A 15,229-nucleotide genomic window follows, 5' to 3' on the forward strand; every position below is an offset into this window, starting at 1 on the left:
TGGTTGGGTTTTCCAGCCCTGCAGTTTGGGATGGGATTGGGGAATGGTTGGGTTTTCCAGCCCTGCAGGGTTTGGGATGAGGGAATGGTTGGGTTTTCCAGCCCTGCAGGGTTTGGGATGAGGGAATGGTTGGGTTTTCCAGCCCTGCAGTTTGGGATGGCTGCAGGAGCAGGCTGAGCCCCTGCTGGGGTGTTTCAGGAATTTGCCTCTTGTTGAGGGAGTGATAAAACTGTTCTTTGGCTCTTTAGAAAGGAAAAAAGCCCAAAGTTTCTTTCCTCAGTTAGCAAAGAAGACACCTCACAGGACCTGAGGGACTTCACCTCAAACTTAAGGATTGCACAGGAGCCAAAAAGTCCCACCTGAGCAATTTATTAGAAAAAGAAGAGAACAAAGGAACTAATTGCTTTTGTGGGGTGTTTTACCAGGAGGAAGAACCTCCTGCACCTGGCTTGGGTTTTCTCTGTCAAGAGCTTTGTTATTTTGCCTTTTATAAATTTTTTTGGTTTCTAACACCACCATCCTGCTGATTTTACACCTTCTAAGGTAGCTTGGGTGTGAAACAAATCTCCAAAAACATAGGAGACCTGGCTTGAAGAGACCTTACATCAGTGGAGTTAGGGTTTTTTATCCTCTTGCACCTGGCTCAGTATTTCTCTATAAAGAATTTTGTTATTTTGCCTTTTATTAATTTTTTTTTGTTTCCAACACCACCATCCTGCTGATTTTACACATTCTAAGGTAGCTTGGGTGTGAAACAAATCTCCAAAAACTTATGAGACCTGGCTGGAGCAGCCCCTATTGGGCGTGAATGAGGGAATTAATCAATTAATGAATGAATTAATGAATTAATTATGTCCCCTCCTGCAGCATTCCTGCTTCAGCTTCCGCAAGCTGTGGGCGTTCACGGGGCCGGGCTTCCTGATGAGCATCGCCTACCTGGACCCTGGCAACATCGAGTCTGACCTGCAGTCTGGGGCTGTGGCTGGCTTCAAGGTGGGCACGGGGACCCGGGCACCCACGGGGGCACCCACGGGGGCACCCACGGGGCTGGGGGGGCTGGGGGGGCTGGCAGCACCCCACAGAGCGGGGGAAATGGGCCATCCCTGGGGCTCTGGGGACATTTGGGGTGTGCCACCTCTGTGGCTGTGAGGACATTTGGGATCTCCTGTCCCTGTGGCTGTGGGGACATTTGGGGTGTGCCATGTGCACTGGAAAGGGCTGTGAGGACATTTGGGATGTGTCATCCGTGTGAGGACATTTGGGAATGTCCCTGTGTTTGTGGGGACACTGGGGATGTGCCATACCTTCATCTCTGGGAAGGGCTGTGGGGAAAATGTCCCATCCCTGGGACTCTGGGGACATTTGGGATATGCCATCCCTGGGGCTCTGGGGACATTTGGGATGTGCCATCCCTGGGGCTCTGGGGACATTTGGGATGTCCCTGTGGCTGTGGGGACATTTGGGGTGTGCCATCCCTGTGTTTTTGGGGACATTTGGGACGTGCCATGTGTGTCATCCGTGTGAGGACATTTGGGAATGTCCCTGTGTTTGTGGGGACACTGGGGATGTGCCATACCTTCATCTCTGGGAAGGGCTGTGGGGAAAATGTCCCATCCCTGGGACTCTGGGGACATTTGGGATAGGCCATCCCTGGGGCTCTGGGGACATTTGGGATGTCCCTGTGGCTGTGGGGACATTTGGGGTGTGCCATCCCTGTGTTTTTGGGGACATTTGGGACGTGCCATGTGCACTGGGAAGGGCTGTGAGGACATTTGGGTGTCCCATCCCTGTGAGGACGTTTGGGAATGTCCCATCCCAGTGCTCTGGGAAGGGCTGTGAGGACATTGGAGATGTCCCTGTGGCTGTGGGGACATTTGGGAATGTCCCATCCCTTTATTTGTGGGGACATGTGGGATGTCCCATCCCTGTGCTCTGGGAAGGGCTGTGGGGAAAATGTCCCATCCCTGGGGCTCTGGGGACATTTGGGATGTGCCATCCCAGTGGGAACATTTGGGGTGCCCATCCCTGTGTCTGGGGACATTTGGGATGTCCCATCCCTGTGTCTGGGGACACTGAGGACGTCCCATCCCTGTGTCTGGGGACATTTGGGATGTCCCATCCCTTTGTCTGGGGCATTTGGGATGTCCCATCCCTGTGCTCTGGGAAGGGCTGTAGGGAAAATGTCCCATCCCTGGGGCTCTGGGGACATTTGGGATGTACCATCCCAGTGGGAACATTTGGGGTGCCTATCCCTGTGACTCTGGGGACACTGGGGATGGCCCAGAGAGGAGCTGGAGCAGGTCCTGCCCGGGGGTCCCTTTGGTTCCACCCTGCAGCATTTGGGATGTCCCATCCCTGTGCTCTGGGAAGGGCTGTAGGGAAAATGTCCCATCCCTGGGGCTCTGGGGACATTTGGGATGTACCATCCCAGTGGGAACATTTGGGGTGCCTATCCCTGTGACTCTGGGGACACTGGGGATGTCCCAGAGAGGAGCTGGAGCAGGTCCTGCCTTGGTGTCCCTTTGGTTCCACCCCACAGCATTTGGGATGTGCCATCCCTGTGTCTGGGGACACTGGGGATGTCCCAGAGAGGAGCTGGAGCAGGCCCTGCCCTGGTGTCCCTTTGGTTCCACCCTGCAGCATTTGGGATGTCCCATCCCTGTGGGTCTGGGGACATTTGGGATGTCCCATCCCTGTGTCTGGGGACATTTGGGGTGTCCCATCCCTGTGTCTGGGGACACTGGGGATGTCCCATCCCTGTGTCTGGGACATTTGGGGTGTCCCATCCCTGTGTCTGGGGACACTGGGGATGTCCCAGAGAGGAGCTGGAGCAGGTCCTGCCCTGGTGTCCCTTTGGTTCCACCCCGCAGCATTTGGGCTGTGCCCCCAGCTCTGGGATCTGAACTCCCCCAAACCTCAGTGATGGGGTCTGAGCTGGGTGGGGTCTGGGGGCACCTGGGGCTGCCCGTGCCCCCACCCACTGGTGTCCCCGTGTCCCCAGCTGCTGTGGGTGCTGCTGCTGGCCACCATCATCGGGCTGCTGCTGCAGAGGCTGGCAGCCAGGCTGGGCGTGGTCACCGGGCTGCACCTGGCAGAGGTGTGCCACCGCCAGTACCACAAGGTGGGCACGGGGCTGGGCTGGGCTGGGGACACCCCCGGGCCCTCACAGGGGGGCTGGGGTGGGTGGGTGGCACTCCCTGGGGTCCTCAGGGGAAGTGGGTGACACTCCAGGGTCCTCAGGGTGGGGGGGTGTCAGTCCCCCAGGTGCTCCAGGGGCTGGGGTGGGTGGGTGACACTCCCCCAGGTCTCATGGGGTGTGGGGTGGGTGGGTGACACTCTCCCAAGTCCTTAAGGGGGTGGGTGACACTCCCCCAGGTGCTCAGGGTGGGTGGGTGACACTGCCCCAGGTGCTCAGGGTGGGTGGCTGACACTCCCCAGTGCCCCTGGTGGCACCAGGGGCTCCCTGAGGCCCGGCTGCTCCTGGGGGGGGTTCAGGGTCTCCTGGTGCTCCCCTGCCTTGGGGGGCACAAGGAGGGGCAGGGGGATGTTGGCATTTCCCAGCCAGGAATAAAATGGGATTTCAGCTGCCTGCCAGCGCGGGAACGCTGAATATCCCGAGGAACTGAGGGGAATCAGGATTTAGGTGACAACCTGGCTTAGTTTGGGTCATTTCCTGCTTGTCCCCTGCCCTGCCGGGGAATGCCCTGGGTTGGCATGAGGAGGATCTGCTGTGATGAGTGACAGGGGCTGTGGGGGCACTGGGGTGTGCCATCCTGGGCTCTGGGACACTGGGATGTGCCATCCTGGGGCTGTGGGACACTGGGGACACTGGGGTGTGCCATCCTGGGACACTGGGGTGTGCCATCCTGGGCTCTGGGACACTGGGGACACTGGGGTGTGCCATCCTGGGCTGTGGGGAAAATGTGACTGTGAGGAAAATGTCTCATCCCTGACTGTGAGGAAAATGTCCCATCCATGTGGCTGTGAGGATAAACATTCCATCCTTGTGGCTCTGGGGACATTTGGGAATGTCCCATCCCTGTGACTGTGGGGAAAATGTCTCATCCCTGACTGTGGGGAAAATGTCCCATCCCTGTGACTGTGGGGACACTGGGGATGTGCCATCCCTGGGGCTGTGGGGACATTTGGGAATGTCCCATCCCTGTGCACTGGGAAGGGCTGTGAGGACATTGGGGATGTCCCTGTGGCTGTGGGGACATTTGGGGTGTGCCATCCCCGTGACTCTGAGGACATTTGGGGTGTGCCATCCCTTTATCTGTGAGGACATTTAGGATCTCCCATCCCCGTGACTCTGGGGACATTCAGGATCTCCTGTCCCTTTATCTGTGGGGACATTGGGGCTCTCCCATCCCTGTGACTTTGGGGACTTTTGAGTTGTCCCATCCCCATGACTGGGGATGTCCCTGTGACTGTGGGGACATTTGGGGTGTGCCATCCCCATGACTCTGGGGACATTTGGCATCTCCCATCTCTTTGTCTGTGGGGACATTTGGGATCTCCCATCCCCGTGACTCTGGGGACATTGGGGATGTCCCTGTGTCTGGGGACATTGGGAATGCCATCCCTGTGTCTGGGGACATTGGGGATGTCCCTGTGTCTGGGGACATTGGGGTGCCATCCCTGTGTCTGGGGACATTGGGGTGCCATCCCTGTGCCCTTGGGTGTTCCCCATCCTGGCTCGGTGTCCCTGCTGTGCCCTGGAATGTCCCCACGCCCACTCCCACATTCCTGGCTCCCAGCTGGCCCTGTGCCCGGGCCAGCAGCTGGGGTGGCACCGGTGGCCTGGCTCCCCCTGGCACTGCCACAGCAGCTGGGGTGGCACAGGTGGCTCCCCCTGGCACTGCCACAGCAGCTGGGGTGGCACAGGTGGCCTGGCTCCCCCTGGCACTGCCACAGCAGCTGGGCTTTCACCTGCAGAGCAGCCCTGGGTGCCTCCCACCCCAGGGCAGGGCTCTGACCCCATCCCTGCATGCGGGGTCACCATGGGATGATGGTTTTTTCCTGGTTTTTCCCTGCTTTTCCCTAATTTTCTGGTTTTTTCCCTGTTTTTCCTCTGTTTGGTTTTCCCTGGTTTGTTTTTCCCTGCTTTTCCCTGTTTTTCCTTGCTTTCCTCTGGTTTTCCCCCCATTTTCCCCCCTTTTTCCTGTTTTCTCCCCATTTTCCCCATTTTTCTTCCATTCCCATTTCCCCACCTTTTTTCTGTTTTCCCTGTTTTCCCCCTTTTTTTCCCATTTCCCCCCGTTTTCCCCATTTTTATTCCATTTTTTCCCCCACTTTCCCCCATTTTTCTGTTTTCCTCGTTTTTCCCCCATTTTTCCCCCATTTCCCCATTTCCTCCCCCATTTTCCCCATTTTCCCCCATTTTTCCCTGTTTCCCCCTTTTTTCCCCATTTCCCCCGTTTTCCCCATTTTTCCTCCATTTTTTGCTGTTTCCCCGTTTTTCCCCTATTTCTCCCCTTTTCCCCCCCTTTTTTCTGTTTTCCCCCTTTTCCCCCCATTTTTCCCCCTTTTTGTGCATTTTCCCCATTTTTATGGAGACTTCCCCCCAATTTTTGTGCGTTTTCTCCCCATTTTGTGGTGTTTTTTCCCCCATTTTCCCCGTTTTTGGGTTTTTTCCCCCATTTCCCCTCACCTTTCCCCTCCTGCCTCCCCTCCTCGCCGCCGGAGCTGTGGGCAGATTTCGGGGGGTCACCCGGGGGTCACCCGGGGGTCACCCGGGGGTCACCCGGGGGTCACCCGGGGGTCACCCGGGGGTCACGAGGGGTCTCCCCCCCCCAGACCCCCCCATCCCCTTCCAGAACCTTCCTCCTCCTCCTCCTCCTCCTCCTCGTCTGCCATCCCTGTGTCTGGGGACATTGGGGTGCCATCCCTGTGTCTGGGGACATTGGGAATGCCATCCCTGTGTCTGGGGACATTGGGGATGTCCCTGTGTCTGGGGACATTGGGATGCCATCCCTGTGTCTGGGGACATTGGGGTGCCATCCCCGTGCCCTTGGGTGTTCCCCATCCTGGCTCGGTGTCCCTGCTGTGCCCTGGAATGTCCCCACGCCCACTCCCACATTCCTGGCTCCCAGCTGGCCCTGTGCCCGGGCCAGCAGCTGGGGTGGCACAGGTGGCTCCCCCTGGCACTGCCACAGCAGCTGGGGTGGCACAGGTGGCTCCCCTGGCACTGCCACAGCAGCTGGGCTTTCACCTGCAGAGCAGCCCTGGGTGCCTCCCACCCCAGGGCAGGGCTCTGACCCCATCCCTGCATGCGGGGTCACCATGGGATGATGGTTTTTCCTGGTTTTTCCCTGCTTTTTCCCTGCTTTTCCCTGTTTTTCCCTAATTTTCTGTTTTTTTCCCTGTTTTTCCTCTGTTTGGTTTTCCCTGGTTTGTTTTTCCCTGCTTTTCCCTGTTTTTCCTTGCTTTCCTCTGGTTTTCCCCCCATTTTCCCCCCTTTTTCCTGTTTTCTCCCCATTTTTCTTCCATTCCCATTTCCCCACCTTTTTTCTGTTTTCCCTGTTTTCCCCCTTTTTTTCCCATTTCCCCCCGTTTTCCCCATTTTTATTCCATTTTTTCCCCCACTTTCCCCCATTTTTCTGTTTTCCTCATTTTTCCCCCATTTTTCCCCGGTTTCCCCATTTCCTCCCCCATTTTCCCCATTTTTCCCTGTTTCCCCCCATTTTCCCCATTTCCCCCATTTTCCCCATTTTTCCTCATTTCTCCCTGTTTCCCCCATTTCCCCGTTTCTCCCCATTTTCCCCCTGCTTTCCCCATTTTTCCTCAATTTTTTGCCATTTCTCCCCATTTTTCCTGTTTTCCCCATTTTCCCCCATTTTTCCCTGTTTCCCCCCATTTCTCCCCATTTCCCCCGTTTTCCCCATTTTTCCTCCATTTTTTGCTGTTTCCCCGTTTTTCCCCTATTTCTCCCCTTTTCCCCCCCTTTTTTCTGTTTTCCCCCTTTTCCCCCCATTTTTCCCCCATATTTCCCCTGTTTTCCCCCATTTTCCCCCGTTTCTCCCCCATTTCCCCCCCTTTTTTCCTGTTTTTCCCCATTTTCCCCCCATTTTCCCCATTTCCCCTTGTTTCCCCCCATTTTCCCCATTTCCCCTGTTTTTTCACCTGTTTTTTCCCATTTCGCCTTGTTTTCCCTTGTTTTTCTCCCGTTTTTCCCCATTTTCCCCCCATTCCCCATTTCCCCCCATTCCCCATTCCCCCCATTTCCCCATTTTTCCCGAACTTCCCGGGATCCCCCAACCCCGAATTTCCCCAAACCCCGAACTTCCCGGGATCCCCAGCCCAGCCCCACCCAGGGCTGTGTCCCAGTGCGGGCCCCAGGCTGGGCTGGGTTGGACTTGGGGCTTTATTTCCTTTATTTTGCCTGGGTTTGTACCTTTGATTTCATTTATTTTATCTTTGTTTACCGAACTTCCCGGGATCCCGAACTTCCCGGGATCCCCAACCCCGAACTTCCCGGGAACCCCAACCCCGAACTTCCCGGGATCCCCAACCCCGAACTTCCCGGGAATCCCCAAACCCCGAACTTCCCGGGAATCCCCAAATCCCGAATTTCCCAGGAATCCCCAAACCAGCCCCGGTGCCAGCCCAGCCCCACCCAGGGCTGCGTCCCGGGCTGGGTTGGACTCTGGGCCTTTGATTTCCTTTCTTTTACCGTGGTTTGTACATTTTATTTCATTTATTTTACCGTGGTTTGTACCTTTATTTCATTTATTTTATCCTTGTTTCTACCTTTGATTTAATTCATTTTACCTTTGATTTCCTTTTATTTCCTTTATTTTACCTTGGTTTGTACCTTTAATTTCCTTTATTTTACCTTTGTTTATACCTTTGATTTCATTTATTTTACCTTGGTTTGTACCTTTGATTGGTTTTACCTCTGTGTCTTTGATTTCATTCATTTTGCCTTTGATTTGATTTGTTTTACCTTTGTATCTTTGGTTTCATTTGGTTTATCTTTATATCTTTGATTTAATTTGTTTTATCTTTATATCTTTGATTTGGTTTGTTTTATCTTTGCACCTTTGATTTGATTTGTTTGCATCTTTGATTTAATTTGTTTTATCTTCATATCTTTGATTTAATTTGTTTTACCTTTGTTTGTACCTTTGATTTCATTTGTTTTATCTTTGTATCCTTGATTTAATTTGTTTTTACCTCTGTATCTTTGATTTGATTTCTTTTACCTTTGATTGTACCTTTGATTTATTTATTTTACTTTTGATTGTACCTTTGATTTGATTTCTTTTACCTTTCTTTGTACCTTTGATTTCATTTGTTTTACCTTTGTTTCAGTTTGTACCTTTAATCTGATTTCTTTTACCTTTGATTGTACCTTTGATTTCCTTTGTCTGTTTCTTTGTACCTTTAATTTGATTTCTTTTCCCTTTTTTTGTACCTTTTGGTCACAAAATCAGGGTGCAGCTTCCTGCAAACTCCACATCCCATCAGGGCTCCTGGGAAGGGGGAACGGGGAGTGCAGGACTCAGGAATTCCTGGGGCAGGACAGTGATGCAGCGGCTCAGATTTGGTGCAATATTTCAAATTTGGTGCAATATTTCAAATTTGGAGCAATATTTCAAATTTGGTGCAATGTCTGAAATTTGTGCGATGTCTTAAATCTGGTGCAATGTTTTGAATTTGATGCAATATTTCAAATTTGGAGCAATGTTTTAAAATTGCTGCAATGTCTGAAATTTACTTCAATGCCTTAAATTTTGTGCAATGTCTTAAATTTTCTGCAATATTTTACATTTGGTGCAATGTTTCAATTTGGTGCAATATTTTAAATCTGGTGCAATATTTTAAATCTGGTGCAATATTTTAAATCTGGTGCAATATTTTAAATCTGGTGCAATATTTTAAATCTGGTGCAATATTTTAAATCTGGTGCAATATTTTAAATCTGGTGCAATATTTTAAATCTGGTGCAATATTTTAAATCTGGTGCAATATTTTAAATCTGGTGCAATATTTTAAATCTGGTGCAATATTTTAAATCTGGTGCAATATTTTAAATCTGGTGCAATATTTTAAATCTGGTGCAATATTTTAAATCTGGTGCAATATTTTAAATCTGGTGCAATATTTTAAATCTGGTGCAATATTTTAAATCTGGTGCAATATTTTAAATCTGGTGCAATATTTTAAATCTGGTGCAATATTTTAAATCTGGTGCAATATTTTAAATCTGGTGCAATATTTTAAATCTGGTGCAATATTTTAAATCTGGTGCAATATTTTAAATCTGGTGCAATATTTTAAATCTGGTGCAATGTTTCAAATTTGCTGCAATATTTTACATTTGGTGCAATATTTTAAATCTGGTGCAATATTTTAAATCTGGTGCAATGTTTCAAATTTGGTGCAATATTTTAAATTTGGTGCAATATTACATTTGGTGCAATGTTTCACATTTGCTGCAATATTTTAAATCTGGTGCAATATTTTAAATCCGCTGCAATAGTTTAAATTTGCTGCAGTATTTCAGATTTGGTGCAATATTTCAAATCTGCTGCAGTATTTTAAATCCGCTGCAATATTTCACAGCTTGCTGAACAAGTAGCTCAGGAGTTTGTTCCCCGTGTGTCCGATCTCCTTCTGAATATTTTGTTTTCTTTCAGCAGAGAGTTCACCTCTCTCTGCATCCCTGACCTCCATTCTCACACTCTTTTCATTCCCTTCTTCGGGCAAAACATTTTTGGGGGCAAAATAAGAACTTGCTCCATCCCAGGGTCTTTTTGGGTGGGAAATCATGACAATTTTCAGTATTTTGTTGCCCCCCTGGGACATCCCCCGGGAATCCATCTGCTCCTGGGGAGCCCCCACCCTACAGCTCACCCCAAAAAAACCCTAAAGAGAGGGGATGTGGAGCTCTGGGGGATCCATCTGCCCTGGGGAGCCCCCACCCTACAGCTCACCCCAAAAAAACCCTAAAGAGAGGGGGTGTGGAGCTTGGGGGGCACTGACCCCGCTGTCCCCACAGGATCCCTCTCTGGGGGGGAGTGCTCATCACCATCGCCGACACCTTCGTCTTCCTCTTCCTCGACAAATACGGTGAATTCTGCTCGGGGAGTGGGAGTGGGCGTGGGAATGGGATTGGGATTGGGATTGGGATTGGGACTGGGAGTGGGAGTGAGAATGGGAACATCGCCGACACCTTCGTCTTCCTCTTCCTCGACAAATACGGTGAATTCTGCTCGGGGAATGGGATTGGGAGTGGGATTGGGAGTGTGGGAGTGGGAATGGGATTGGGAATGGGAATGGGGTTGGGATTGGGACTGGGATTGGGAGTTGGATTGGGAATGGGATTGGGATTGGGAAGGGGGTTGGGGTTGGGAGTGGGAGTGGGAATGGGATTGGGGTTGGGATTGGGACTGGGATTGGGAGTGAGAGTGGGGTTGGGACTGGGGTTGGGGTTGGGACTGGGAGTGGGTTTGGGACTGGGATTGGGAGTGGGGATTGGGACTGGGAATGGGATTGGGGTTGGGGTTGGGACTGGGAATGGGAGTGAGAGTGGGGTTGGGACTAGGATTGGGAGTGTGGGAGTGGGAGTGGGATTGGGAGTGGGATTGGGACGTCTTCCTCTTCCTCGACAAATACGGTGAATTCTGCTCGGGGAGTGGGAGTGGGCGTGGGAATGGGATTGGGATTGGGATTGGGATTGGGACTGGGAGTGGGAGTGAGAATGGGAATGGGATTGGGAAGGGGGTTGGGACTGGGATTGGGAGTGGGGTTGGGGTTGGGACTGGGGTTGGGGTTGGGACTGGGAGTGGGTTTGGGACTGGGAATGGGATTGGGGTTGGGGTTGGGGTTGGGTCTGGGATGAGACTGGGATTTGGTTTGGGATTGCGACTGGGATTGGGATTGGGACTGGGATTGGGAGTGAGATTGGGGTTGGGGTTGGGACTGGGATTGGGATTAGGGTTGGGATTGGGTCTGGGATTGAAATTGGGATTGGGCCTGGAATTGGGTTTTGGACTGGGATTGTGATTGGGTTTGGGACTGGGATTGGGTTTGGAATTGGGATTGGGTCTGGGTTTGGGATTGGGATTGTGTTTGGTATTGAAATTGGTTGGGTTTGGGATTTGGTCTGGGATTGGGATTGAGTTTGGAATTAGGATTGGGTCTGGGATTGGGATTGGGTCTGGGATTGGGATTGAAATTGGGATTGTGTTTGGTATTAAAATTGGGATTGGGGTTGGGTTTGGGTCTGGAATTAGGATTGGGTCTGGGATTGTGTTTGGGTTTGGAATTGGGATTGAAATTGGGTTTGAGTCTGGAATTAGGATTGGGTCTGGGATTAGGGTTGGGTCTGGGTTTGGGTTTGGGCTCTTCTCAGCTTGCTGACAAAGGGACTTCTCCTCCTTGCAGGCCTGAGGAAGCTCGAGGCGTTCTTTGGGCTCCTCATCACCATCATGGCCCTGACCTTCGGATATGAGGTGCCCACCCCAGGAGACCCTGAGGGGTCCAGAGGCAGGAGTGGGGCTGGGGAAGGGGCTGCAGCACCAGGAGGGGCTGAGGGAGCTGGGGAAGGGGCTCAGCCTGGAGAAAAGGAGCTCAGGAGGGGCCTTGGATCCCCACAACAGGAGGGGACAGCCAGGTGGGGCCAGGCTCTGCTCCCAGGGACAGGAGGAGACAAAAAGGCATCCAGGGCAGGTTTTTAGGATTTTAGAGATAGTTCCTTCATGGAAAAGCAGCTCAGGTGGAGTCCCTACAACTGCCTGACAGGGGAAACAGTCAGGTGGGGTTCAGGCTCTGCTCCCAGGGACAGGAGGAGGCAAAAAGGCATCCAGGAGAGATTTAGGTTGGAATTTAGGGGAAAATCCTTCATGGAAAAGCAGCTCAGGTGGAGTCCCCACAATTCTGACAGGGGAAACAGCCAGGTGGGTTCAGGCTCTGCTCCCAGGTGAGAGGATGAGAGGAAATGTCCTCCTGGGGGAGGCTGAGGTTGGGTACTGGGGACAATTCCTGCCTGGAAAGGGCTGTCACACTGGTACAGTGCCCAGGAATTTAAAGCCACGTGGCTGCGGCACTTGGGGACACGGGCAGTGCTGAACCCACTGATCCCAGAGTCTTTCCCATCCTTAAGAACCTTTTCCAGTCCTTACCAGTTCCACCATTCAGTGCTGGGATCCCACCCCTGTGCCAAAACAGCACCAAACACAGGGGGGGACACTTAAAATCAAGGAGATTTGAGTCTGCCTCGTGGTTTCTCTCTGGAGCACCCCAAAACTTGTTTTCCCCGTTTCCCTATCCCTGACCCCAAAACTCCGTTTCCCTGACCCCAAAACTCTGTTACCCTGTCCCTGTGCCCAAAACTCCCCGTTTCCCTGTCCCTAACCCTAAAATTCCCTTTCCCTGACCCCAAAACTCTGTTTCCCTGTTGCTGATCCCAAACCTCCCTGTTTCCCCGTCCCTGACCCCAAAATTCCCTGTCCCTGACCCAAATCCTGCCTGTTTCCCTGTCCGTGACCCCAGACCTGCCTGTTTCCCCGTCCCTGACCCCAAACCTGCCTGTTTCCCTGTCCCTGACCCCAAACCTGCTGTTTCCCTGTCCCTGACCCCAAACCTCCCTGTTTCCCTGTCCCTGACCCCAGACCTGCCTGTTTCCCTGTCCCTGACCCCAAACCTGCCTGTTTCCCTGTCCCTGACCCCAAACCTGCCTGTTTCCCTGTCCCTGACCCCAAACCTGCTGTTTCCCTGTCCCTGACCCCAAAATTCCCTGTCCCTGACCCAAATCCTGCCTGTTTCCCTGTCCGTGACCCCAGACCTGCCTGTTTCCCCGTCCCTGACCCCAAACCAGGAATGTTTGAAATCTCAGATTGTATCCAGGGAGGAATGTTTGAAATCTCAGGTTCTATCCAGGTAGGAATGCTTGGCTCCTCCCCTGGGTGGAACATCTCCCAATGGGATGATGGAATTGTATCAGGCATGCAGGGACACTCACTGGCCATGAACAGAAGCTAATTAATAATTAATGGCCCATGAACAGAAGAGCATTAATAATTAATGGTCCATTAACAAGAGATATCTCCTGGAGGGAGGATTGGTTATGGGAGAGATTAAGAAAACTGCCCAATGAACAGCAGATAATTACCTAATTAACATAAGATATCTGCTCCAATTAACATAAGATAGCTGCCCAATGAACAGCAGATAACTGCCCAATTAACAGAAGATATCTGCCCAAATTAACAGAAGATAACTTCACAATTAACAGAAGATATCTGCCCAAATTAACAGAAGATAACTTCACAATTAACATAAGATAGCTGCCCCAATTAAGAGAAGATAGCTGCCCAATCAACATATCTGTCCAAATTAACTTATCTGCTCCAATTGACATATCTGCCCCAGTGAACAGAAGATCTCTGCCCAATTAACAGAAGATACCTGCCCCAATTAACAGATGATCTTTGCCCAATGAACAGAAGATCTCTGCCCAATTAACAGAAGATATCTGCCCAATTAACAGATGGTCTTTGCCCAATGAACAGAAGATCTCTGCCCAATTAACAGAAGATATCTGCCCAAATTAACAGAAGATAACTTCCCAATTAACATAAGATAGCTGCCCAATTAAGAGAAGATAGTTGCCCAATGAACAGAAGATAGCTGCCCAATTAACATATCTGCCCAAATTAACTTATCTGCTCCAATTGACATATCTGCCCCAGTGAACAGAAGATCTCTGCCCAATTAACAGAAGATACCTGCCCCAATTAACAGATGATCTTTGCCCAATGAACAGAAGATCTCTGCCCAATTAAGAGAAGATAACTGCCCAATTAACAGAAGATATTTGCCCAAATTAACAGGAGATATCTGCCCCAATTAACAGAATATGTCTGCCCCAATTAACAGAAGATCTCTTCCCAATTAACAGAATATATCTGCCCAATTAACAGACGATCTCTGCCCAATTAACAGAAGATAACTGCCCAAATTAACAGAATATATCTGCCCCAATGAACAGAAGATCTCTGCCCAATTAAGAGAAGATAACTGCCCAATTAACAGGAGATATCTGCCCCAATTAACAGAAGATCTCTGCCCTCGTTCTACTGGATGGCAGTAGAACACACAATTCCACCCTGAGGCAGGTGTGGCATCCAGGGCTGTCCCTGCCAGGCAGGATCCGTGTCCCACCATCAGCTCCGATCCCAGGGGCTCACAGGGAATTCTGTCCCCCCTCCTGTCCCCGTCCCTGTCCCTGTCCCTGTCCCTGTCCCCCAGTCGCGGCAGGTGAACCGAGCCGACAAGAGGGAGGTGAGGGAGGCCAACAAGTATTTCTTCATCGAGTCGTGCATCGCGCTCTTCGTCTCCTTCATCATCAACATCTTCGTGGTGACCGTCTTCGCCGAGGCCTTCTTCAACAAGACCAACGCCAACGTGGTGGGTGCCACTGGGGGGCACTGGGAGGGACTGGGGGGCACTGGGAGGGACTGGAATGGACTGGGACCCAATTAACAGAAGATATCTGCCCAAATTAACAGATGATCTTTGCCCAATTAACAGAAGATATCTGCCCAATTAACAGAAGATATCTGCCCTCATTCTACTGGATGGCAGTAGAACACACAATTCCACCCTGAGGCAGGTGTGGCATCCAGGGCTGTCCCTGCCAGGCAGGATCCGTGTCCCACCATCAGCTCCGATCCCAGGGGCTCACAGGGAACTCTGTATTCCACCCTGAGGCAGGTGTGGCATCCAGGGCTGTCCCTGCCAGGCAGGATCCGTGTCCCACCATCAGCTCCGATCCCAGGGGCTCACAGGGAATTCTGTCCCCCCTCCTGTCCCCGTCCCTGTCCCTGTCCCTGTCCCTGTCCCCCAGTCGCCAGGGGCTCACAGGGAACTCTGTCCCCCCTCCTGTCCCTGTCCCTGTCCCTGTCACCCCCTCCTGTCCCTGTGCCCCAGTCCCGGCAGGTGAACCGAGCCGACAAGAGGGAGGTGAGGGAGGCCAACAAGTATTTCTTCATCGAGTCGTGCATCGCGCTCTTCGTCTCCTTCATCATCAACATCTTCGTGGTGACCGTCTTCGCCGAGGCCTTCTTCAACAAGACCAACGCCAACGTGGTGGGTGGCACTGGGGGGCACTGGGAGGGACTGGGAGGGACTGGGGGGCACTGGGATGGACTGGGAGGGACTGGGGGGCACTGGGGGGGACTGGGGGGCACTGGGAGCGCTGGGGGCATACTGGACACCT

General features: G+C 51.9%; 1 protein-coding gene across 1 annotated transcript in view; it reads left to right on the forward strand.

Annotated features, from left to right (window-relative positions):
- The window catches only part of LOC120499468 (natural resistance-associated macrophage protein 2-like), a 52,691-nt gene that overhangs the window by 20,391 nt on the left and 17,071 nt on the right, over positions 1 to 15,229 (forward strand). The window contains exons 4-10 of the mRNA XM_039703228.1: positions 868 to 993; positions 3,002 to 3,121; positions 3,585 to 3,613; positions 10,007 to 10,077; positions 11,395 to 11,675; positions 14,260 to 14,418; positions 14,929 to 15,099. Of these exons, the coding sequence (XP_039559162.1) occupies positions 868 to 993; positions 3,002 to 3,121; positions 3,585 to 3,613; positions 10,007 to 10,077; positions 11,395 to 11,675; positions 14,260 to 14,418; positions 14,929 to 15,099 (957 nt within the window). The remainder of the gene's footprint in view (positions 1 to 867; positions 994 to 3,001; positions 3,122 to 3,584; positions 3,614 to 10,006; positions 10,078 to 11,394; positions 11,676 to 14,259; positions 14,419 to 14,928; positions 15,100 to 15,229) is intronic.

This window comes from Passer montanus, unplaced genomic scaffold (genome assembly GCF_014805655.1).
Source record: "Passer montanus isolate IOZ18808 unplaced genomic scaffold, ASM1480565v1 scaffold161, whole genome shotgun sequence".
NCBI classification, from domain to species: domain Eukaryota; kingdom Metazoa; phylum Chordata; class Aves; order Passeriformes; family Passeridae; genus Passer; species Passer montanus.